We start from the raw sequence: 23,110 nt of genomic DNA on the forward strand, positions 1-23,110 counted from the left end.
ATCCTGAATGGCTGGTGGGAATTACATGTGCCTATCTGTTCTTCACATGACCATATGCCATTAAAATGAGTTTGAAAATGACTCCAAAACTAGTGGCCTGGTAAAAGCATACCTCAAAAAGTGACAAATTGTTATATAGTGTTGCTTTAACTGATACAACAAAAGCAGGGGGCTTGCTAATGAGGCAGCGTCCTTTAGGTGCATCGGTTTTGCCGAGGGACATAGACATAGACCATAACCCACCGGGAGCAAAATGCCACAACAAATGTCAGAATAAAAACACAACACCCAACATGAAAGCTGTAATTCCGTGTGCGACACCAGATTTATTTGTGATGTATTTGTGAACGTGATTGGGTTTGGTACTGTGTGTGGCTGTGATTGAGCTGAGATAATGTGACTAAATGCCAATCACTGGGTCAATCAAGAAGGTGTTTATCCCACTCTTCTCTTAATGGCTGAGTAAATCCCATCACGGTGTGATAACTGTACCCTCTCCCCACATCAGGAACTTAAAAACTATGAATGAACTACAAGGAAGAAACTTTATGAGGTCACAGTCATTACATGTAAAACAGGCCAATCTTTGAATCTACTTTTTAGTTCCTGCTTGAACCTCATCCTTAAGCTGTGCTAGGATAACTACAAAGCACAATCAAGCCAGATATACTGACTGAAGAAAACTATAGTAAAGATGGTAAAGTCCATGAGACAACAAATTTAACCAAGAGAAAAAAAAAATACAATAAGAGTCTGTAAACTCAATTCAAACCAATACATCTGATCTTGAACGTCACTGTTAGTATAGGGCATGACTGTGTGATGTCAAGGTGCAATGGTTGACTTGAACTAATTGCAGTTGCACAGAGTGGACTAACCAGTCTAATGGATGATTATTTTCTTTCATTTTCATTCACTGTACATAATAATGATTATAGGCACAAAGTCAACTGCAGAGAAACTTGAAATTTTAAAGAATAATAGTTTTTCCTTTTATCTTATCACCTCTACCTGGTGAAGTGTGAAGGCTAGTAACAACACTTGATGCTAACCCAGAATAATTTTTCCAAAAATATTTAATACAAAAATAAATATATGCATAAAGGATCCATAAAACGTGGATCATGTGCTCTCAATGTTCAAATGTGCATTTTCAGTCCAACCTCTCACTTCCAACTGCTCCTTTTAGTCAAAAAGCAAACTCAGTCCGTATTTGACATAAAAAGGCAGTCATCACTTATTTTCACTGAGGTTTCTCAGATCCCGAGATCTGTGCCATGTTGACAGATTACTCATCTCTTGAAGTTTAAACATAATCATCTGATGAGAAATGCCAGTCCTGCTCCAATCCCAGCCATTCCTGCAAGCGTCATGAGTGCCCCTCGCACACCAAACTCTGGGTCCTCCTCGTGAAAGAACTGCACAAATCCGTCCTGTGGACAGCAGTGAGACAAAAGCATGGTCAAGCTTCTATTTTCAGTTACGTGATTCCTCAGGTCCACATGAATCATCCAAAAGGGTGCAATATGATCACAGGAATCAGGAAATGTGAAGCGATCAACAATACAATGAAGAAATACAGTAACCTCCAAAATCACCTCAGGCAAGCCACTGTTGGCTTGATAATGCTATCCTGGTCTACACGACAGTCTTACTGGAGTGCATTATCAAAATAACAGAGAGGATTTCTTTCAGGGGGGATCCAATGGGTATGAATGCCAAAATGAGAACATATTTATTTGTACAGATGGAGACAAGCTAACTCACCCATTGTTTGTTGTTGATAAACCAGTCCCGTTGGTCTGAGAGCAGGTAAGAGGAGATCAGGCTGCCCACTTGGTCAATGCAGCGTTCTTGTCCCCTGCTTTTCAACTGACTGCACAGCACTGCACCAAAGGCCAACAAGCTGGCTATCCGTCCCCAATTGATGCCATCAAGGAAAATATCTCTGGCCACAGCGGAGATGAAGCTCATGTCATCCCCCATTCCATCAAAGTTGAGTCTTTTGATCATACCTGGAGAAATCAAACAATGCTATTGAATTTTCTATTTTATAGAGCTAACTGATTAAGAATCGTACAATTGTGCTACAAAATACTTGTGACCACAAATCAAAGGTGACAGAATTAGACAATGTTAACCCACACAACAACGTGTGGGGCTAAAACATGGATAGTTCACAGTGGTTCCAGCTTTCCAACTATTGACTTCGTCATGGTTAAATTGTAATCTTAAAGACAATACAAACATGGACAATGGTCACAGTAATTAAATTAATTACAACACGAACAGGACGTGAATAAGTGAGTATGTCACCTTTGTATGCAATCTCGTGCTTCGTGACTAAGCTTTTCACCACACGGTCAATCGAGGCTAGCGCCTTAGGTTGAGAACACCGTGGATGTTTTAGACCAGTGTAACTGCGAAAGAAAACGTTTAAAAGGTTTCTTGTGTCATCCTCCAGCACTCCACGACTAGGAGTAATTAAGGACTCGGACAGCGGGGCAAAGTCCAACGAAGACTCGGGAGTACTGGCATTTGATCCCCCTGCTTGGGCGCTTCCGGAAAAGTGGCTCTGGAAACCATTGCTTGACGTCGTTACACGCCCTATACTTGTTGGACGAGGCGATCGGTTGTCCTTTACAGTCTCCAAGTCTTTAGAAGTTTTCAAATTATTAGTCGTGGGCCGCGACACAGTGTCCCGACAAATGCATTGCAGTCCATTTTCGACGACCCCATTGTACGGGAGCAAGGTGTTAATCACACTTGCAGTTGCGCGTTGTGCTGAGGCAAGAATCATCTTCGCAACTTGTTTTGGCCTCTTACAATCCTTAATCCAGAACTTGAATCCACTGCAATCTACAGAGCAGTCCTTAGGATGTCCTCGCGCATGTCTGACTCTTCATCGAGAACTCTTAAGCTAGAGAATCGGTGTTACCACAGTCAGTTGTTCCTGCCCACGCACGCAGCGCACGTATCTCTACGACCAAGCTCCACCTCTTTTCATACGTCTTTCTGTTCCCGAACTGTCGTACTTTTTTTGTGGTTTACAAAGACAATATCCTACCATTAGCTATTTTGTTGATCGTTTCCATTTAACGTAATAAAGCACACCTGTTAAATTAGCGTTATTACTAATGCCATGACGTTAACTCGCGAGGGGAAGGTGTGTATTTGTTTGTTTTTAAACAAGCCTATAAGCAATTGGCAATATACTGTAACCCAGGCTATTAAAGAGCACATTTCAAATATACACCCAACCAAGTTATTATGAGTATATCACAATCGGGTTTGTTACTGGCTTGTAATGCTCCATATACAGTGGATATCAGCGCTGACTCGAACAGCTGTCACGATAGTTATGTTACGTAAGTGTTCTACCCAGATCTGTACAGATGGCATATGTTCAGTGAGCCTGAACGCACAATAGTCATGGTGTAAAATCCCCAAACATAATCTTAAACTATCCAAAGGTATTAATTTATAATTCCCGAGTCATATCTCACTCTTACGCTCACTGTCCTACAACTTTGTTATGCCACAATCATTTCTGAACTTGAGGACTTCTTCAGTCAGCTTCACATACTACTGTTTTCGACGAAGTAGATATCGACCCTTGTGCCCCCCCTTGTGGATCATCCTGCTGTGGCAGACGCAAAACATATTTTATCAAATAAACCTAGAAGAAACAACTGAAAAAACATAACATCAATTGAAGCTGGTGATACCATCCGTTCTGCTCGCAAAGAACAAGCATTTTGTTGTCAGGAAAAAATAAAACAAAACCCAAGATCTCTTTTTTAAATTAGTTTAATAAATGCATTTATTCTTCCCTGATGGCCCTTTCATACTCTTTGGATTGGAAACAAGATGCTTTCAAACACATAAAATATAATAAACAGAATATAAACACACAAAACCAAACATGATCACTCTCTACATTACTAATCTATGTCAACAGAAATACAAGATAAATAATTCCAGTATTGCAGTACACATCCATGTTACATTGATTTAACAGATGCTCACAGCCACAAAACATTATACCCTGTGAGTGTATCAGTAACACCACTGGTGTTAAAAGCATTACATGACCTTACTCTAAAGGTATGCTGAAGAAGGACGGCTCCGGTGGACATAATAAGAGTTGATCTTTTACTTACTGCTCTCCCCTTACAGAAATGCAAAAGTAAACAAAAATGTATTTCATTAAGTTTAAGTTGGTATAAGTGAGTCACCTGGCATAACCCTTTAGCGTTTTCCAGATTGAATTGGAGGTTTTATGATTTCAAATTACTGAGCCAAAAGGAGGATCTAAGAGATGATTTATCTGATTTATTTATTTATATATTTAACAGTCTAAGTCAGTCAGAATGCCAAGGAAGAGCTCTATTTGAAGAAAGTACATCAGCTTTAAGATCCATTAGTATTAACCTGAAACTATCTGACTCACAAAGCATACACAAATGACTCTAAAGTACAATGAATGGATTATTACATTACTTTCAATTAATGTCTTTTGCATGTTTCACATCAGTACATATATTTCCTGATATAATATCAGATATAATTAACATCATGTATACAGTAACATTTACATATATATGGGGTATTATACACTGCATATATTGTTTTTTGTTATACTATTGCTAGTGTACATCGCACTGATAGATACACAATCAGCACTTCTAGTGTTTTACACTGTGTTGCAGGAAGTGCCCTGGTACTAGTTATGCAGGTACTGTGTGCTCATGGATAGCTACTGAAGTAAATTAGCGAGAACCAAAACATATATACACACTCGTATGTTTGGAGACTAGGTAAAGTGCATAGGTGTTTGGTTCATTTAAGAAGTGCTGCTATTGACGGGGCTAACAAAGAAGATCAAAGTCAGTATCAAATTCCTGCGCAACTGCCTGCAAGAAAGTATGAGAGACTTCCTTTGTCACTTCCGTTGGAGCACTTGTGTCCCAGGGGCATAAGGCATTCCCTGACAATTCCCCGAATAACACTCGCTTTGACTCTCCCTACCATGGTCGTTTAGATCTACCTCACCTCATCTAACACACCTGCTCATTTATGTCTCTTGGATATAGTGTGACTGTTTTAGAGGAAATGTAACTTTAACTTCATTTAACTACCAAATCACTATTTGTCAAATGGATAATGCATAGCTATTTATAACCAGATGGTTTGTCACTGGTAATCACACTACCTTTGCTTGTAGTTTCTTGATAATCTGATCTTTGTCAACTTGTTTGACGCAGAAAATAGACTATTATTTCAACTTGATCTGTCTACTATAACTTTACCTGTTAAGTGACAAAAAGTATCACATCTTCCAACTGGATCGCATTATATTCAGTACAAAACTGTGCAGATAGATGAAAATAGCTTTCTACCAGGACTCATCAGTTTTTTTTATCACCTAATCATCTCCCCAACACCTCAGGACAAGAAGGGGTGATGGTACTGTGTAGAAATGCTGAAGAAATGGAGAAAACATTCCATCCAGCTCTCTCTCTCTAACTCCTTGACAAAAAACTAAAAGCTTTCTTCCCTAAAAGGCATACGGAGCTTTGAAATAACACTGTATCACACATTTCTGTGAGAGTTAGAGCCATACTGGAAACCTCATGTCAGCCAACCAGTTTGCTTGTGACTAAAGATGGCCGTCTCTGGGGGAGATCCTGTGGGGTGGGTATGTGGTCTCCTGTGCCGACACTCCTGTCAGGCGGCGCTGCAGGTAGCTGCTTGCTCTTCTTTGCCTTGGCCATGTTGTAGTCCCCTGAGTCAAAGTACTTTTGCTGGAGAGGGCAGAAAAGTGAGAGGAGAAGTTGTGCCTGTTATTTCACAGACCAACATTAACTGACATTAGATTCTACCTATTGATTTGATTATTTGTGAAGCCATGAAGACCAACCCCTTTCTTTTCCAGTCTTTTCATTAAGAACTCTGAGCCACCTGGCTTTTGACCCAAACTGGGATATTTAGACTTTCGTTTCACCTCTCCTGTTGTCGTTTGGTTTTCCTGGGAGTCCTGTACAAGCAAAATAAGACATAATTATTATCGAAGTTTTGAACGACATTTGTTTAATAAATTATAGAATACCAGTTCAATCATGTTAGCAGATTTTGTGTGTCGTCGTGAAGGATTCAGGATGCTGGACTAAACACTTTGAATACACTTCATGCCAGCATCCATTTTGATTTTGTACTCATACTTTAAACCATATTAAATCTATATCTTGTTATCTAGCTAACATGCAGCCATATATACAAACATTAACACTAACTTATTGTTGTTAAAAACATAATGCACTATCACTGAGACACAGACAGGAATTTGTGTGGTGTCATCCACACTGTTGTTAGTATGTCATTTCCATAAAGATAGAACTGTGGCTAAGACCTTCTTGGATAATGATAGTCATACAAATAGATGCCAACTGTTTGCAGTTTGTGTGCTAATCTACCAAGATTACTGAGTAGTTGGTTGCTAGGGGAATGTCTGTAAACTGATGGGTCAAACTCCTCCATTTCTGCTTCTGCACAACTCTATAAGAAGAAATGAACTAAAAAACAGGACAGTGTTTTTCTGATCCAAGGCCACCTCAGGGGGCAAGTGGCATCGACTTTGCTGATTCAGTTGTATCTTTTAGCCGACCAGAAATGTATGAGCTGCAATATTTATAAGATCCTCACAAGGTAACACAGACTAGACTGAATTGTTTCTAAACTCTGAACGCCACTGTGGATGTGCATTTAAAGCCACTCGTCTATCCTGAATTGCTCAATAAAACGAGTCCTGAAAACACACATCAACTCATATTTGATGGTTTCAAAATAATCAGTCAGATTTCGGTTGAGGGTAACTTTCCTTTGCATATTGCCCTTAACCGTAATATCGAATGCAAGCTGGTTATTAGAGGGCTGCAATCTTACATTTATTAGTGGAAGCTTTCAGTGAAGCTAACATTTGGCCAATAAGGCTGCAGTATTGTTTGATGCAACTCCCAAACCATACACACATACAAACCAGGAAAAAAGCGTCAAGCAAGGTGATCCTCCTGTTATTAGCTAATGTCGTGCTTCTTGGAGAAAGGAAACCAGCCTGTTACCGCAATGGTAAGCTAAAATGATTAGTCCGATGTCAATGAAGAAAGAACTTCAACTCGTAAGTTATAGCTTTATAATTCAACACACAACCGGCCACAATAATGTGCTCCTGTAAGCTGCTGGCAACCGTGAAAACAAAAACTAACCTTTTTATCCCCGCAGTGATCAGACTGAGTTTCTGCAGGTGATGACATTTCAACGGGGATTCCCTGTCTATTGTCCCAACACCGCAAGTGTCGCTTTGCCCTTACCTGTGTTCGGGCTGATTGTGCTGCCACTGTTCAGTCTAAAATGGCGAGACTTCAGTGACATCATTCTGCAGGAAAGCGATACGTACAGTACAGCAAAGAAAATACGTATGCTGAAATTCAAAATCAACCAATAACTAGAATCCACCTCGGAAGGATATTTATGAAGACAGAGTGTGCCACAAATAATGTAAGAGAGCCCTTTCTATAGAGAGTGGTAACAGATATTTGCATGCTACGGCAAAAAAAAAAGCTTCACAACGTGGTAGACAATTATCATGTGTTTCAGTCATAGGATTGGAATTAGGTATATCAGGCTGTTGATTATGTAAAAGCCAATCATGAATGATTAAATAAAAATTAATTCACACCAACTGTTCTGATAAGAGAGCAGCCATTATCTAGATAGGTCAGCCTATGTTAAAGCAAGAACTTTTATGACATTATTCTGCAGACACTGAGCTGGAAATAAATCCCGAAGGCCACTGCCGTGTTAAAATTCGTTTGGCGGGAAGTTGAGAAAAATAGTGCAAGTGGAAGACTCAAGACAGGGCAAGTTTCAGAGGTGAAGTACAGAAGCCCATGTTCTTGATGAAATTCGAACTGTAAAACATATTTTTAAATAGCTAATGTTACGAGATAGCTCCAGAACAAAGGTTTAATTGTAGTAAAAGCAGTCGGCGGACTTTAGGTCACTAAAACCAAGCGTTTGCCATAAACGTTAGCTAGCGAGCTAAGTTAGCCAGATAGCTAACTAACATGTTTTGAGCGAACAATATTAATCGTAATTCAGATAACATTCAGAAGTCCAATGGCTAAATCAGATCAAACAGTCAATTCACGTTTCTAGAAAGACACAATCTCTGTAATTTAGCCACACATAGGATTAATGTTAGAAAAAATCTGTGTAACTCTAACATAATTTTTGAAGTTAATTTAATTACATTCTCCTCCGCTCTTGCACCAACAGTTTGAGTCAACCATAACGTTGCCTAGCTAGCTGGGTTGCTAACTTCATAAACATGGCCTTTGAACAGCGCTTGCGGACGGTTAATCAGGTAAAGCAATCTAAAGATACCTGTAAAGCTAATTCCTCTATTTGTGTGGACAATTTACTACTTCTAACTTCGTGTGCTCCATGAACTGTAATGGCAACACTTCTCATTCGCCCTTTCTCTTTCAGGAAGCTCAACTTATACCCAGTGTAGTCGACACTGAGCAACAGTCTCTGGTTGTTGTAAAGAAATTACTGGCCATCGCAGTGTCTACCATCACATACCTTAGAGGCCTCTTTCCAGAGAAGGCTTATGGCAGCAAATACGTGGAAGGTAAGAGGAATTATTTAGCAGTGTTCTCTCCTTGGAGTTTTTTAGCATAGTGTGAAGATGTGTATGCCTTGGTTAATACCAAGCATGGGAAAATAAACAGTTCTGCATTTGTCACAGAACAGAAGGTGATGATACTGAGGGATGAGCGCAGCTGCCCAGGCGCTAAACAAATAGTTCAGTGGTAAGTTTGTGAAACAGAGCTTATGAAACCCAGGTGACTGAGTATAATCCAGTCTCACATGTTGATAGTGGATCTGAAGTTTTATTTTGAACCAGGGTCTTAAGATTGTTTGTTTGTGTGTGTGTGTGTGTGTGTGTGTGTGTGTTTAAATTGGGTTAGCATATTTGCAACTGTGTTTCAATTGCATTTATTACTAAACAAGTAATTATGAAGTAGAATAGATAATAGAAGAGCAGAATTGAAACTCAATCTCAATAATACATACAATTAGACCTCTACATATTAACATACATACAGAAACAGGTCAATGTGTATAGTTCAAAGTTGTTAAGGTTACATTTGGCCATTAGCAGCTACTCCCCAGAGGACAGCAGCATGTGCTCTGAGTGTGTCTCGGAAAATTTTCCGGTGACGGTGTGCCTCTCAACCAGTGGTGGTTCTAGGAAAAAAATAAAAATTCTGCACATCAAAACATCCATGAATTGCAAATTTAAATAAACATGCCCTTACTGCCTGAGATGCTAAATATCTGTCATTAGACGCTATATAAATCTTTCAGGGAGGAAAAATGAGTTGCTTGGTTACTGCCTCAAATTCTATGCATGGCACACTTTAAGTTATGACTGGTAAACTATAATTTGTCACGAAATAGAGTTGTAGCAAATGGCAAATGTTCGTCTTTGAAACTACCTACAGAAGATATGAACATTCTTGTTTATGCGTTTATTTGAAAAGGGACAGTGTACATTGATAAACATTTCCCAAGAAAAATGTAAATGCACCGGATAGGTTAGCTATTTTTCATCTGTTGTCCCTTGGCAGGGCATTCCGTTCCATTACTGAACTTGTAACAGTTTTGTTGCAAAGCACAATCTTACGGTGAAATTAGATCTCGTGTTTGTTGAGGTAAAACCGAATGATTGTTGTTTAAGCATAGCCAGCATCATAGCAAGAAGGCTAACAAACGTAAGAGTTATACCCACCAATTAACATTAGCCCTTCATTCATGACATGGATACCGTAATCATACAGAGAGAACATAGTGGCATACCTTTATGTTTTGCTCTCTCCTCTTCTTCTTTTCTTTTTTTCCTAAATTGGGCACCTGATGGCTTTGGTCTTTTCCTGTCCATCTCTGTGCTTATTTGGCACTCGACAATCAAAAAATGTCCCATCCCCCAGAAGTTAAGACTAAACCAATTCACCTTGCCCTTGGTGACCACATAATCGTTCTGTATTACATATTTGTATTAGCCATTTCACACAATTCAGAAAAACAAAAACGTGCAGGAATTATAGGCCTGTAATTATAATATTATGAATGTGCGTTATTTGGAAGAAAGTCGAGGTGTGACTGACTTTAGCCCACTAATTTCATTAGAGTATTGCTCTATATAGCGAATCCCCCGTTCCCCCCCTTGTCCGTTCCATTTGGGAGACCCAGAGGTGAAATATCCCCCGCGCCCCCTCTCCTTCCCCCTTCTCACACAGCATCTGTGCACGGCACCTTCTTAGCAAGCAGGGGCGCCCGCTTCGCCCGTGCCTAAAGCCGCCCCTGCTCTTAACACTGTTTTGCCAGCCACTATAAACATGCTTTGAAATTCACTGTTTGCCACTGTAGCTACGCTATTGTGTACCCACACTTTTGCAGTAGTGCAGCGATTAACTTGTTAGTTCAGATACACCCCCTAGCGGGAGCACGGGCGCAACCGGGCTGATAACATCTTAATTACGTGCATGTAGCCACAAAAATAAAAAACATTTTACCATAAACAGACTTTTATCTGAAAAGCACTAATACTGCCACAAGCACACGTAATATCAAATGCCTGTGTTCAACAGTTCATTAGAAAACGACCAAAAGAAAAACGTGGTGTGCCCCCTGCTGTGCCCCACCCCCTGACGCCTACTCAAACTAATCGTCCATTTAAACATGCTGTCTTTGCCAAAATGTCTTGTTTTCTGCCATGAAAAAATCGTTATCTATCCAAACAACTAAATGATGACACTGAATAGTTTACCTGAGGATAATATTGTGGTTTATTTATGTACTCACATCACAGCACAAAACATGCCTCCATTTCCCATATCATATGATCTCAATCTTCTCGAGCTCCTCGTGGCCATGACAAATATATATTTTTTTAAAACATACCTGAATAATCAAAGCCATATATCTCTTCTACGAAACTGTGTAGTTTTTATTGGCCACAGTACATTTTATTCCTTGTTCTACCGTAATTTTCATGTCTAGTGCCCACAAACCAACCACTTCCTGTAACAGATGACAGCATTCAAAATGCCTGTTTCTCCAATCCAGTTACTACAAACTGATTGACACATATTCTATCCAATAGTACTCATTCTCATGTTTACAATGGTATGCCCATTGCCTGTCTTTGAATAATATTACGGTGTGATTGGTCCACGCGTAACCGAAGGTTCTCTGGTGCGCTTTCCATGCGTAGGGCCAATGATTTTCCGTTTAAAAAAAATGCATTTTCCGTTTCCCATTTGGTGAATTCCGTTTTTTTTTCCGTTTCAGCTCATTTTGTTCACCCTGAGGTAGATTGATGGCTTAAAATGACTGAATAATATGTGTCCTTCTTAGATTGTTGTTTGCCAGCCATCAACAGAACAGAAGACTAAACATTTTTTGTTTTAAATGCGATTGGGAAGACGAGCGCGTGAATGTGACTGAATGTGGCTTCAGCGGAGATCTGTGGGTCAACCGTTGAAAAGGGGGGCGTGGCCGGAGCAGAGTTCAGCGCAGACGTGACATTTTCTCAGTGGTTTTGTTCTTTAATTAATGTTTGTTCATCGTTGCAATCGTTGTTGTGTTTATTTGAAAGAAATATAGCCTTGCAGCCCAAAATACAGGGGAATTTGGGCGATTTGTATGAACAAAATGATGTTTCCGTTTCAAAGGTGCAATTCCGTTTCAAAGTGTTCATTCCGCGAATTCCGTCCGTTTTCCGTTATCGTGGAAAATCATTGGCCCTACATGCGCCAGAGGAGTCATTCCAAGCACAGGCTTTGCGCATTCAACACAACACGTGGAGTTTGCCCATGGACACAATTGGAACAGCTGGATTGTGTCCTAGACATGACATGTAAGTATCTATATCTGCATTTATGTTTTCAGACACGCATAATACTATTAGTATGCACTTTGGTATGTTCTCACAATATTGGCTTGCCTATGTATTTTGTCTGGCAAATTAGCCAGCCTGCTAGCATGCTCGCTAAAGTTAGCTACATGGTATTTTTGCTGTGTTGTGTGCTCGTAATGTAAACTATGTAAATACATATCTGTATGTATGGTTTCACACACGCATAATACTATTGGTATGCATTTTTGTACGTTTCCAAATTATTGGCTTGCCTATGTATTTGTCTGGCAAATTAGCAAGCCTGCTAGCAAGTTCGCTAACGTTAGCTACATGCTATTTTTGCTGTGTTGTGTCCTGATGTAAACTATACATATCTGCATGTATTCGTTCACACACGCATAATACTATTAGCATACATTTTGGTATGTATGGCATGTTATATTTCTCCTGTTGTGTACTCTCTATGTCTGCATCTTTCTTGTTTTTAGTTGCATATTGTGTTTGGTTATTTTACAATGTCTTTATTTTTTTTGCTGGATTGCTGAGTTGTTTGTGTAACATTTGCCAATTGATTTATTTTTTCCAGAGAGATGTCCCTGCAGGAGATGCATCTGTCCGCTCCCCACTCATTTCATCTCATCTGAACAGATCTCATCTCATCAGAACAGAACTCATCTCATCTTATCCCTCCACACCCACACCCCACTACACCACCACACCCCACTACACCACCTCCACACTACACCACCTCCACACACCACCACACCCCATCACACACCTCCACACACCACCTCCACACCACACCACCTCCACACCCCATCACACACCTCCACACACCACTACACCACCTCCACACCCCACCACACACCTCCACACCCCACTACACCACCTCCACACACCACTACACCACCTCCACACGCCTCCACACACCACTACACCTCCTCCACACGCCTCCACACACCACTACACCACCTCCAAACCCCACTACACCACCTCCACACACCACCACACACCTCCACACCCCACTACACCACCTCCACACACCACCTCCACACACCACTACACCACCTCCACACCCCACCACACACCTCCACACCCCACCACACACCTCCACACACCACTACACCACCTCGACACACCACTACACACCTCCACACACCACTACACACCTCCACACACCACTACACCACCTCCACACCCCACCACACACCTCCACACACCACTACACCACCTCCACACACCACTACACCCCACTACACCACCTCCACACACCACTACAACACCTCCACACGCCTCCACACCCCACTACACCACCTCCACACCCCACTACAACACCTCCACACGCCTCCACACCCCACTACACCACCTCCACACACCACTACACACCTCCACACCCCTCCACACACCTCCACACCCCACTACACCACCTCCACACCCCACTACACCACCTCCACACACCACCACACACCTCCACACACCACTACACACCTCCACACACCACTACACCACCTCCACACCCCACTACACCACCTCCACACCCCACCACACACCTCCACACACCACTACACCACCTCCACACACCACTACACCACCTCCACACCCCACTACACCACCTCCACACCCCACTACACACCTCCACACACCACTACACCACCTCCACACACCACTACACACCTCCACACACCACTACACACCTCCACACACCCCTACACCACCTCCACACCCCACCACACACCTCCACACCCCACTACACACCTCCACACACCACTACACCACCTCCACACCACCTCCACACCCCACCACACACCTCCACAAAACATACATGATGTACTTTTGAGTACAAAACCACGAAACATACATGATGTACTTTTATATGGATCTGGATAGGTTTTTGGGTATATTTTGGAGAGGCTATAGACCATCATATGTGTTGTCACAATAAATTACAATATATTACACTGAAATTAATTCAGAATGGTTTGCTGTAGTACAGAAAGCAAGAAAAAAGTATGAATTCTTGATGTACAGTGACAGGTACTGGATTTTGTATTTGGTGAGGTTGGAGAGGTTATGAGACACTTGGAGACGTCTAAAGGTACCATATGGAAACTGATGTGTAACACTTGTAAACTTTTGTCTATCTGCTTCAAATGTTTTACACACACTGTCAAGATGTTTTTTTTGCATCAGGAAATGTAAATGTTAGTTTCCTATGACATTCAAAACCCAGTTCTACACTGAAACATAAAAAAAACACTAGGCGTTTTATGTTTTTTTCTGACAAAAATGTTGGTTTTGCTGCTCTGAAATGTAAACTAAAATGACATAATAAAACACTTAAACTGATTGCATTTGATGGGCCAAGTGTCTTCTTTAATTTAAGCCATGAATGGTTATTATGCAATGTTTAGAACCATAGATATTCAAGTTTTAAATGGGACAGTGCAATATAGGCGGAAATTGTCAAAAATACCCTTCTGAATTAACAGGTTAACTTGTGAATGATGAAGTAACAGAATAGAGGAGTGACAGGCCCTTCCAAAGTTCTCAAATATATAGCTGTTAATGGCAACCAATTTAAACCTGTTTCTGTTCAACTCGCAGGATGCATGGGTGCTTTGATGCTCTTCAGAAAAAATATGTAAGTCACTTTACTGAGTCGTCTTGAATATTAGAAAGACATGACTGGAAAGTATATGCTAAAAAATGGTCATGGAGAAAAGACACTACTGAAATCCTAATTTTTGCATAAATCATCTCCCCCACCAGCTTCGCATGGTTCGTCTGTCTGTGAGTATGATCCTCAGCCTAGTCATTTCAGACTATGTCATGTCAATAACAGGATTAAAGTGTAGTTTAATTGCAATGCAATGCCCATGTCTTCTAGATTTACACTGATCCAGAGGATCCACAGGTATGAAATGCAATCAAATGCAGGCTAATATAATGCTATAGGCCACTACAGTAAGGATCTGACAGCATTATATTTGAGTTATTATGCTATGATTTTCATATGTCAAGGCTAACCTTTTTATGCCACAGAAAGTCACAGAGTGCTACCAGTTTAAAATCCAGTATACTGAAAAGGGTCCTCTGATAGATTTTGAAAGGTGATACATTTTATTATTTTACTACTATTGCTGAATTTCCATTTATTATTATTTGTTTTTTAACAAATGCTGTGCACTACTGTTGCAGTAACAGCAATAAGAAAGTGTCAAAGATGTCATGCAACAACACAAAGAAAGCCAGTATCCTTCTGGTGCGCAAGCTCTACACTCTGATGCAGTACCTGGGACCCCTACCTGACAGTGTCTGCCTCAGCATGACCCTCACCTACTATGACGACGGTAACTAATAGTTACCATAGTGTACACATCAATACGACGCTCCACGAATCGTCTGTATTATGATGACATTCATATAATAACATATCATTTATTGTAACATTGATTTGAAGACGATAAGCAATGAGCAATAATAAACTTTCACCTGGAACAAGTATCATAAATGGATTTCATTCCACTTCTCTCCATGTCAAGCTGGAAGGCACCGTTTTAAAGGGTCCCATTCATTGTTGTTGGTTTGTGTGTGAGACAGACTCCACTCTGTATGTTAATGTGTGTGTGTGTGTGTGTGTGTGTCAGTCACCCCGGAGGAGTACCAACCCCCTGGGTTCAAGGAGGGCGACAGTGATAGCATAACGTTTGAGAAGGAGCAGGTGAAGCTGACCATGGGCGAGGTAGTCACCCCCTTCCACACGCTCAAGGTGGACGTGACCACGGAGAGGGAGCGCTTGGAGCAGGTAAGCCCTCTCCAGGTGTGGGTTTGGAGCAGGTAAGCCCTCTCCAGGTGTGGGTTTGGAGCAGGTAAGCCCTCTCCAGATGTGGGTTTGGAGCAGGTAAGCCCTCTCCAGATGTGGGTTTGGTGTTCCATCTCAACACTGCTCTCGTGAAGATGGAAAGATGGGCTGGCTGAAGTACTGAAGTAACTGTACTTACATAAATACGCTGACTAAACAAGAAGTGATATGCAGAGCAGTGTAGTCAGCAAATGAACCCAAGATTTGGCCTGTCTATGTCTGGTCAAACATAGGCCTACATTTTGAAATGTTTTAACAGCTTCCGCATATTTTGTGCAAGCCTGGGTGGTATAAGTAATACACGCTCAAATATCGATTTCTTTTTTGTGTGCCATAGTTCACAGCAACATAATTATTGAAATGCAAATTTTTGTATTGCCTTCCTCAGATAGATGATGGTGAGGCCCAATGCGTCAGAGACAGACCGGGAGTGAAGATGACAGAGGAGGAGGAGGAGATTTTGAACATCACCACCACTGCTCAGCAGGTGAAGGCTTAAAGCACTTAAGGCTTTTGAGGGTCAAATGAGGAGTTGGTGCCTTAGAGCGTCCAGTTTAAAACAAGGAGTGACTTAGCTATGGAACACTCGGCACCCTAAATAGTTAATATGTTAAGATTGTGTGATTGCAGTGTTCTGTTATTGTCTAACTTGACAATTTTTTGCGCAAGATCTGCAAAGACTGAATCTCTGTGTTTGTGCTTGCAGAGTAACATGCTGAATGACCCAGAAATGCCTGATAATGAAATAACCATTGAGAGTTCAGGTAATTTTCTATTTCGGAAAGTGCATTATTATGAACGCTTAGTTCAACCTTAGTGGGTCTTTTAAAAATATTATTATTATTAAAAATGTATTCCAACAGTAATGGTCTCTCACCAAAGGAGAATGAAGCAATGTGAGGAGAAACTCGACAACTCTCTGGCTTCTCAGGTAAAAATGTCTTCCATTGCGCACTTTCCCTGTGTGGCTCAAGTGATATAGCTTAGTGTCAGAAATGTGTACGGTTATGTAACCATGCCCAATCAAATGGATTTGCAAAGGCACTCAAAAGTGTCTTGTGAATAGAAGTCTTTATAAAGTAATTGTACATTGGAACATTCCTCTACCTCAGATGGAGTCTGTGACGAAGAATACAGCTGAGCTGGAGGTAGCCACAAGGAGGACCAGAAGTGGCCGCATCATAAAACCCTCAATGGTATTTTATATTTATTTATTTATTTTAGTAAGACACAGGAAAAGGTGTTAAATTCCTTGTGCTATTGGTTTGGGACTTCTCACAGCGGCCAGTCTTCTCACTGTCACACAGCGTCGTCGTGTCATCCATATAAGCTTGGAGGGGAGGTTACCGGGTGCTGTCAGCGTCGTCATGGTAACCCTATAAGCTGGGATGGGAGGTTACCGGGTGCTGTCAGCGTCGTCATGTCAACCCTATAAGCTCGGATGGGAGGTTACCGGGTGCCGTCCTGCAGCCTTTCACCACCAACAGCCAATTTAGATGCCTTTATAATGACCTCCATTGCCATGATGAAATCCAAAGGTGAAATGGTACATCCAGCCATGATACCAGTCCTCACATGCTGCCAGGATGTGGTGAAGTTACTTATATTGAAGCACAACAGAATGAAAAAGATTATTATTGTTAAAATTTGTATTTTGTTCATGAAAAATGATTAAGGTATGAAAAACGATTCAAATGATCTTAGTCCTGGCCAAGATACAAGAACCAGCAGCACCCATATCTGGATACAGCACTGACATTAGACACTGACTGACCAGTGAACTATGGAAATACAGATATACAGAGACTGGCACGTTTTTCACATGAGAAGAGGGTGGGCAGCGGGGGCCAGGTCGGCGGTTTGGCTTGCGGTACCGTGGGCGGGTGATGCTGGTGATGCTGGTGATGCTGGTGCTGCTGGTGCTGCTGGTGCCGGTGCTGGTGCTGTCGAGAGGCTCTTGCTCTCTAGTAGGCTAATGTAGGCTAAGAAAATCCACAAATTATGAGCTCTCTTTGGCAAAATATGCTTATGAATGATACAAAAAATAAAAAAAAGGATGTAGGCTGGCTATATAGATGTTGTTTGATTACTGAGCTGTTCCTATGATTACCTCGCTGCAGTGACACACATTTAAAGTCCCATTATGCCAGAGTTGGTATTTTTTGCAACCGAGCTCCCCTTAAAGTCACAAAGTGTAGCTCACTTTTACAACACTGTTGTAAATACAAATTGCGCTTCGAGTCCCCCTAATGGACAGGGGTACACATGTATTTGTTTACAAGCTGAAGGAGAAGCCAGTGAAGTATGTTGACTGACAAGGTAAAGTAATATCACAAGATTTCACACAAATTTAACTCTGCATAGTTTATTGTGACATCGGAGATGAACGCTAACATAACCAAAAGAATAACAACAAAAAAGAATGACAAAATTATATAGGCGTTTTCAGCCTATACACATTGTTTTTCTAAGCATTTGAATGTGTGTGTGTGTGTGTGTGTGTATGAGTTAGGGCTGGGCGGTATGACAGTATATACCGTGCAACAGTAGAAATGTGTCTACCGGGAGGGAGAGATTTGGCTATACCGTTTCAACCGCGGTATACTCTTATTTTGAAATCCAATCGATTTATTTTTAGATAATGACCTCCAAACTATACATCATCCCGCTTATTATACAGTTAGTCACCAAAATAATAGAAGACATTCCTCCAAAATACCTCTTTAACGATTTTGTTGCCGTTTCGTGATTTCCGTTTAGAAAAAATTGTTCTTCAGGTAAATAGAACTTTCAAGTTTCAGGTGTTGCGTAGCAACCCATTACTTGCTGACTTCAAGTTACGTTAAATGACTGGACTAGCGGAATGATATGATATGAAAGACGTGAATTAAAGCACAAAACCCGTTGCCAATGATTGTCATTACTTTTTCGCAGCAGTGAATGTTAAGAAATTACAGACCTGCAAACGTTGGGGTGGCCCATTCAAATCAACTGAACTTTTTTGAACATTCTGAAGAGCCGTATAATACGATACCTAGTACAATTTTTAAGCACATGACCTGCAAGGACTGTCATGCCTACTTGTTGAGTAATCCTCGATTGTTGGGAAAGATTCTACTGAAAGATCTACTGAAAAACTGAACTGGACTGAAAAGTGTCCAGTGTAGCCATTTATTTGCAGATTCTGTTCCATTTTTCTCAATGATGGTCAAATATTAGTAGTTAAAGATGCACTATTTCAATATTATTACTATTCAATATTATTACTATTTTAATATTACAATATTTTCAGTATTTCATAGTGAAGGAGCTGTGGGAGCACAAGAACAGTGAGCGTCTAGCAGCGATTATCATAGACATATACATGTATGTATATATGCCTATGGCGATTATAACTGTCGAGATTCTAAATAACATGGAGACAAAACTTGTTTTGGTACTCCACCTAGATCATAAACCCTTGAATATAAAAACGACTCAGTAAAATCGGTTGAGAAATGTAAACGCTAAAGTGCTTTTTTATGCAGAAAAAACGCAGCTCCATTGTTTACTTGCGTTTGTTTACAGGCTTCACCTCACCAATATTGCGGCGACGTTCGCACGTCGCAGCAACGGGCTGAAGCGGTCAATGGGGCGTCAACTTCCTCAACATATGAACAAACATTGAAAAGAAAGTTAACACTTGATTTATCTTCTGAAAGTACATTAAAGAACCACTGAAAGCCACATAAGCACTGGACTTAATGCCACTACATGCACTTTGTTTTAATCTTACTATTTAAAGATTCAATGAAAACGTTCAGTACAAAGTAGGCATATACTGGCCACTATTGCTTAGGCCAATAGCCTATTGAGGCAGTATTGTTTCTGCACCTTAGTGTTCTTAAGGGTCAATAAAGAAATCAGAATAAACAGATCATAAATAAAGAAATCAGATCATACTGTATAGCCTATGTCTGTGGACACATTTCGCCACCGCTGAAGTGTCCTCTTTTTCACAAACTAAAATCTGGTCACCCTACGTATAATAAACCGTGATATATACCGTAACCGTGATATAAAATTACAAATACCGTGATAGAAGATTTTGGCCATATCGCCCACCCCTAGTATGAGTATGAGTAATCTAATAAAATGTTGTTGGCGTCATCATGAAGCACATACACAATGGACAGTGTCATTTATTTCAAGCCAGCTGAGTTGCAAACATCCAAGGCTTTTTGGCGTGAGATTGATGAAGACTGATCAAACATTTTGGTGTGAGATGAATTTATTTTGAATGCTAGCCTGAGATGGGACTGAGGTTGATAACTTTGGGCATCTGGAAAAGGTACAAATCTCAATGAAACAGGGATGACACCGATAAGGTTATAGCCTACGTCACATTCTTTCATTAATAACATTAGCAGGGATGTTTATGATGTAAAAACTAGCGAATTGACAACTTTCCTAACACAGCCAAACATCAAGCAAGTGTAATACAAGACATAGCAAGACAGCTAATAAGTTATACTGACTAGTCCAACATAAAGGCCAGCTCGGCATCTTGCATGGATCCTTTTGTCTCTGTCCAACAAGTAAAAGCCGTGCCGCGACTGATTCTTGTTTGGTCTCTTGCTCGGTTACTCTCTCTTTCTCTTCCTCGCTTCCTCCGAGCTAAGAGAAGGAGAATCATGGAGGGCAGAATGTAAGGGGATGTAAATTATACCCTTTTTTTTCAGGGACGTTTTAATCGCTCCTGTTCAAATAAGTTTCTTCTTTTTTCCTCAGGAGGAAGTGGCAGGTACCGTTGAGCCACCCAAGAAAAAAAGGCAAACTAAATCCCCAAAAAATAAAGATGTAAGTTATCACCGCCATCACAGCTATCACATTGGGACAGTGTCAAATTGAAGAAATATGTTGAAACAGTGCAGTCTTTGTGCTTTACACTGTTCCCATCCAAATGACTATATTTTTTATATTTTCTTACTTTAAACAGCTGTCCCAGATGGACTTCCCTCTGAGTCAAGACCCTCAGCCAAGCCACCCTAAAAAAAGGAAATATAGCGAACCCAAAGAGTGCTACTAAGACACCTCAAAGGGGAAAGGGCACATTGGTAATGTTTTTGTCAAACGATGTTTGCCCTTTTAGAGGTAAAACACAGTGTCCAGTGTCTGTAAATGATTTTTGATTTTTGGCAGAACCAGTTTACTTTTCATCATACAATGTAAAGAAGACTGAGCTATGAATTCCTGTTTAGATATTTGTTGAATGCTTGAAATTTTTACTGCTCTGTTATATCTTTTAAACTTAAAAAGAAGCATGTTCTTCAATCTTCATATATAAACTTGAAGATGTGGGTATGTACATATTTGTAGCATTTCAGGAATATGTGACATGTTCTTGTATCATTTTAAATAACAGATTGGTTGTATTATTTATTTATTTGTTCTCTGTGGCATAGTTGAAGTGTTTAATAAACTAAAACCTTAGATGTCTTTCTGCCTGTCATGTTAAGGTGTATAAGCTTGCGTCCACTAGAGGGAGCTATTCTCACAGATCATAGCAGTGTGATTTGCTGTGTCTATTGTTCATTTATTGTGTGTAACAGTGCCACAGAAGATGTATATGTCCACCAAGTCAGATTACTTGGGAGAAATAAAAATGGTATATTATATTTTTTCTGAGGTTGTGAAGGCCGCCGAGAGTAATGCCTTTTAGATTTTAACAAAATTTGAACCAATGCTTTCTGCCCGCTGCATTAAGTATGGGTATGAGCATCATTAGTGAGTTGCTCCATCATTAGTTGATGTTTCTTTTTTCTTTTTTTTTAACAAAAGAAACACACAACCTGAATCAATCTGATCCCTCCCACTTCAGCCTTTCACAAAGCCGTGGCCTTTTTACCGTGCGGTAAAGAGCTAGGACTCGGGCTGAGGCTGAGGCTGAGCTTGTTACACCTGCGAGGGCCTGCTCTCTCTGGGACGTTTAGCAGGAGAGAGTGAACCCTGTGACCTTGCCTGAAGGGTTGAACTGATTAGGAATTCCGGTAATCCTTTGAGCATCTATGACGGCTGCCTTTCAAAACTATTGTCTGAGAAGACAAAAACAAGACAACCACACATACCTCTCACGCAAAGTGACATTAATCTTAGTTTAACTAGTCCTTTCTTTAAAACGAGGGTTTTGTGTAACTCCCATCTCAAGCGTATGTTGGGTAGGAAAATTTCGTTATTTACAAAATTATGCCCAGACACAGCAACTAAATGGTATTAATGTGAGATTGTATATTTCTATTTCTATATGTACAAACATGCCAAGATCTAGGACAGTCTACAGTGGTCATGCAGGCTTCGAATGGCTGGCTATGTTTTGGATAGACCACACAGGGATATATTAAATCAACATTTAGGGTATTTCTTAATGCTAGTTATTTGGTCAAATGTATTTGAATGTTCTTTAAGAACATGCATTTTTAATGATATGTGTTTCTATCTGGAAGTATTTCTACTCCAAGGTCATTTTAATGGAATGGAAAGAGTGACTGCATTTTCCCTTAATATTTGGTCACACGGTCATCTAACAAAATAAAACAAAATCCACAAGGGGGTGCCTTTGGAAGGTTTAAGATGGAAATATCTCCCACTTAAGTCAAAGGTACATAAAACTGCACAGAGCAGTCAGTGATTGATCACTCCCAATAAATAATTCAGGTCTCGTTAGTTTTCCTTCTCAAACATTTATTTGGAGTTTCACAAAACAGTGACAAAGGGAAACAACAAAAAAATGTCACCGCTCTCCGCAAAAGCCCGGCGAGCACCGAGATGTCATCCAAGCCCTAATTAAGCACTTAATCTCAGCAAAGTTTTTACGCAGCCTTCCCTCTGACCCTGCCGCCCAATAACTTCCAGGCGGCCAGATGCCACGCGCCCAGCGCTGCCTCTCCCCTTTGAGGGACGGAACAGATGATTCCTTCCCTTTGGGTGTCAGTGGAAGCGGAGGAGGGCTCCCCACAATGGGTGAGGGCTGACAAGGGAGAGAGTCTTTAGTTCCCTTTATTTTTCTTTCTTAAGGGAGAGCTTCTGGCATCTCCCCTTTTCTTTGCAGCTGAAAAGACGTGCCTCCCCACCCCCACCCCCCTCCACAAAACAGACTGAGGGGCAAGAGGTTTAAATGTCACGCCACGCCATCGGCACGCCTGCCTGCCTGCCCGGCTCGTGTCATCCAGGCTGGGAGGGACACTTGCCCCCTGCCATTCTGCGTTGTGTCAGGGGTTGTG

The 23,110-nt window shown here is 40.9% G+C and overlaps 3 protein-coding genes across 7 annotated transcripts; 1 reads left to right on the forward strand and 2 right to left on the reverse strand.

The window, feature by feature from the left end:
- Nucleotides 1–296: 296 nt before the first annotated feature.
- On the reverse strand, nt 297–2,946 carry mcl1b (MCL1 apoptosis regulator, BCL2 family member b). Its single transcript, XM_012818156.3, has 3 exons — nt 2,317–2,946; nt 1,768–2,015; nt 297–1,433 (listed from the first exon to the last, which is right to left on the reverse strand). Exons 1-3 carry the CDS (start codon nt 2,798–2,800, stop codon nt 1,317–1,319), a joined length of 849 nt encoding a protein of 282 aa, XP_012673610.1. The 5' UTR covers nt 2,801–2,946; the 3' UTR covers nt 297–1,316.
- Nucleotides 2,947–3,794: 848 nt separating this feature from the next.
- Nucleotides 3,795–7,385, reverse strand: ensab (endosulfine alpha b). 2 transcript variants are annotated; one of them, XM_012818133.3, is made up of 4 exons: nt 7,266–7,383; nt 7,040–7,114; nt 5,924–6,040; nt 3,795–5,807 (listed from the first exon to the last, which is right to left on the reverse strand). In XM_012818133.3, the coding sequence occupies exons 1-4, from the start codon at nt 7,311–7,313 to the stop codon at nt 5,640–5,642; spliced, it is 408 nt and encodes a 135-aa protein (XP_012673587.1). In that variant the 5' UTR covers nt 7,314–7,383; the 3' UTR covers nt 3,795–5,639. The 2 variants fall into 2 exon arrangements, with proteins under 2 accessions (XP_012673587.1, XP_012673589.1); XM_012818135.3 differs by lacking the exon at nt 7,040–7,114 and having other exon boundaries at nt 7,266–7,385.
- Nucleotides 7,386–7,418: 33 nt separating this feature from the next.
- Nucleotides 7,419–21,508, forward strand: hormad1 (HORMA domain containing 1). Of its 4 annotated transcripts, XM_031576295.2 has the most exons (17): nt 7,419–7,557; nt 7,822–7,932; nt 8,338–8,425; nt 8,551–8,695; nt 8,813–8,876; nt 14,594–14,630; nt 14,759–14,779; nt 14,877–14,903; nt 15,032–15,099; nt 15,188–15,339; nt 15,637–15,794; nt 16,240–16,338; nt 16,558–16,615; nt 16,715–16,782; nt 16,964–17,047; nt 20,622–20,690; nt 20,830–21,508. In XM_031576295.2, exons 3-17 carry the CDS (start codon nt 8,390–8,392, stop codon nt 20,917–20,919), a joined length of 1,176 nt encoding a protein of 391 aa, XP_031432155.1. In that variant the 5' UTR covers nt 7,419–7,557; nt 7,822–7,932; nt 8,338–8,389; the 3' UTR covers nt 20,920–21,508. The 4 variants fall into 4 exon arrangements, with proteins under 4 accessions (XP_031432155.1, XP_031432157.1, XP_031432159.1 ...); XM_031576297.1 differs by lacking the exon at nt 7,822–7,932 and having other exon boundaries at nt 7,479–7,557; XM_031576296.1 differs by lacking the exon at nt 7,419–7,557 and having other exon boundaries at nt 7,567–7,932.
- The last annotated feature ends 1,602 nt before the right edge of the window (nt 21,509–23,110 follow it).

The sequence above is a fragment of the Clupea harengus genome, chromosome 11 (genome assembly GCF_900700415.2).
Source record: "Clupea harengus chromosome 11, Ch_v2.0.2, whole genome shotgun sequence".
NCBI lineage: Eukaryota > Metazoa > Chordata > Actinopteri > Clupeiformes > Clupeidae > Clupea > Clupea harengus.

Coding starts and splice junctions, on each gene's coding strand:
- mcl1b (XM_012818156.3), bottom strand. CDS start 2,800: ATGATTCTTGCCTCAGCACAACGCGCAACTGCAAGTGTGATTAACACC. Junction 2,016..2,316: donor GCACGAGATTGCATACAAAG/GTGACATACTCA, acceptor TGATTTCTCCAG/GTATGATCAAAAGACTCAAC. Junction 1,434..1,767: donor TTATCAACAACAAACAATGG/GTGAGTTAGCTT, acceptor TGCTGTCCACAG/GACGGATTTGTGCAGTTCTT.
- ensab (XM_012818133.3), bottom strand. CDS start 7,313: ATGTCATCACCTGCAGAAACTCAGTCTGATCACTGCGGGGATAAAAAG. Junction 7,115..7,265: donor ATCACTGCGGGGATAAAAAG/GTTAGTTTTTGT, acceptor TTGCGGTAACAG/GCTGGTTTCCTTTCTCCAAG. Junction 6,041..7,039: donor TGCTTGACGCTTTTTTCCTG/GTTTGTATGTGT, acceptor TTGCTTGTACAG/GACTCCCAGGAAAACCAAAC.
- hormad1 (XM_031576295.2), top strand. CDS start 8,390: ATGGCCTTTGAACAGCGCTTGCGGACGGTTAATCAG. Junction 8,877..14,593: donor GCTAAACAAATAGTTCAGTG/GTAAGTTTGTGA, acceptor TTCAACTCGCAG/GATGCATGGGTGCTTTGATG. Junction 20,691..20,829: donor AATCCCCAAAAAATAAAGAT/GTAAGTTATCAC, acceptor TACTTTAAACAG/CTGTCCCAGATGGACTTCCC.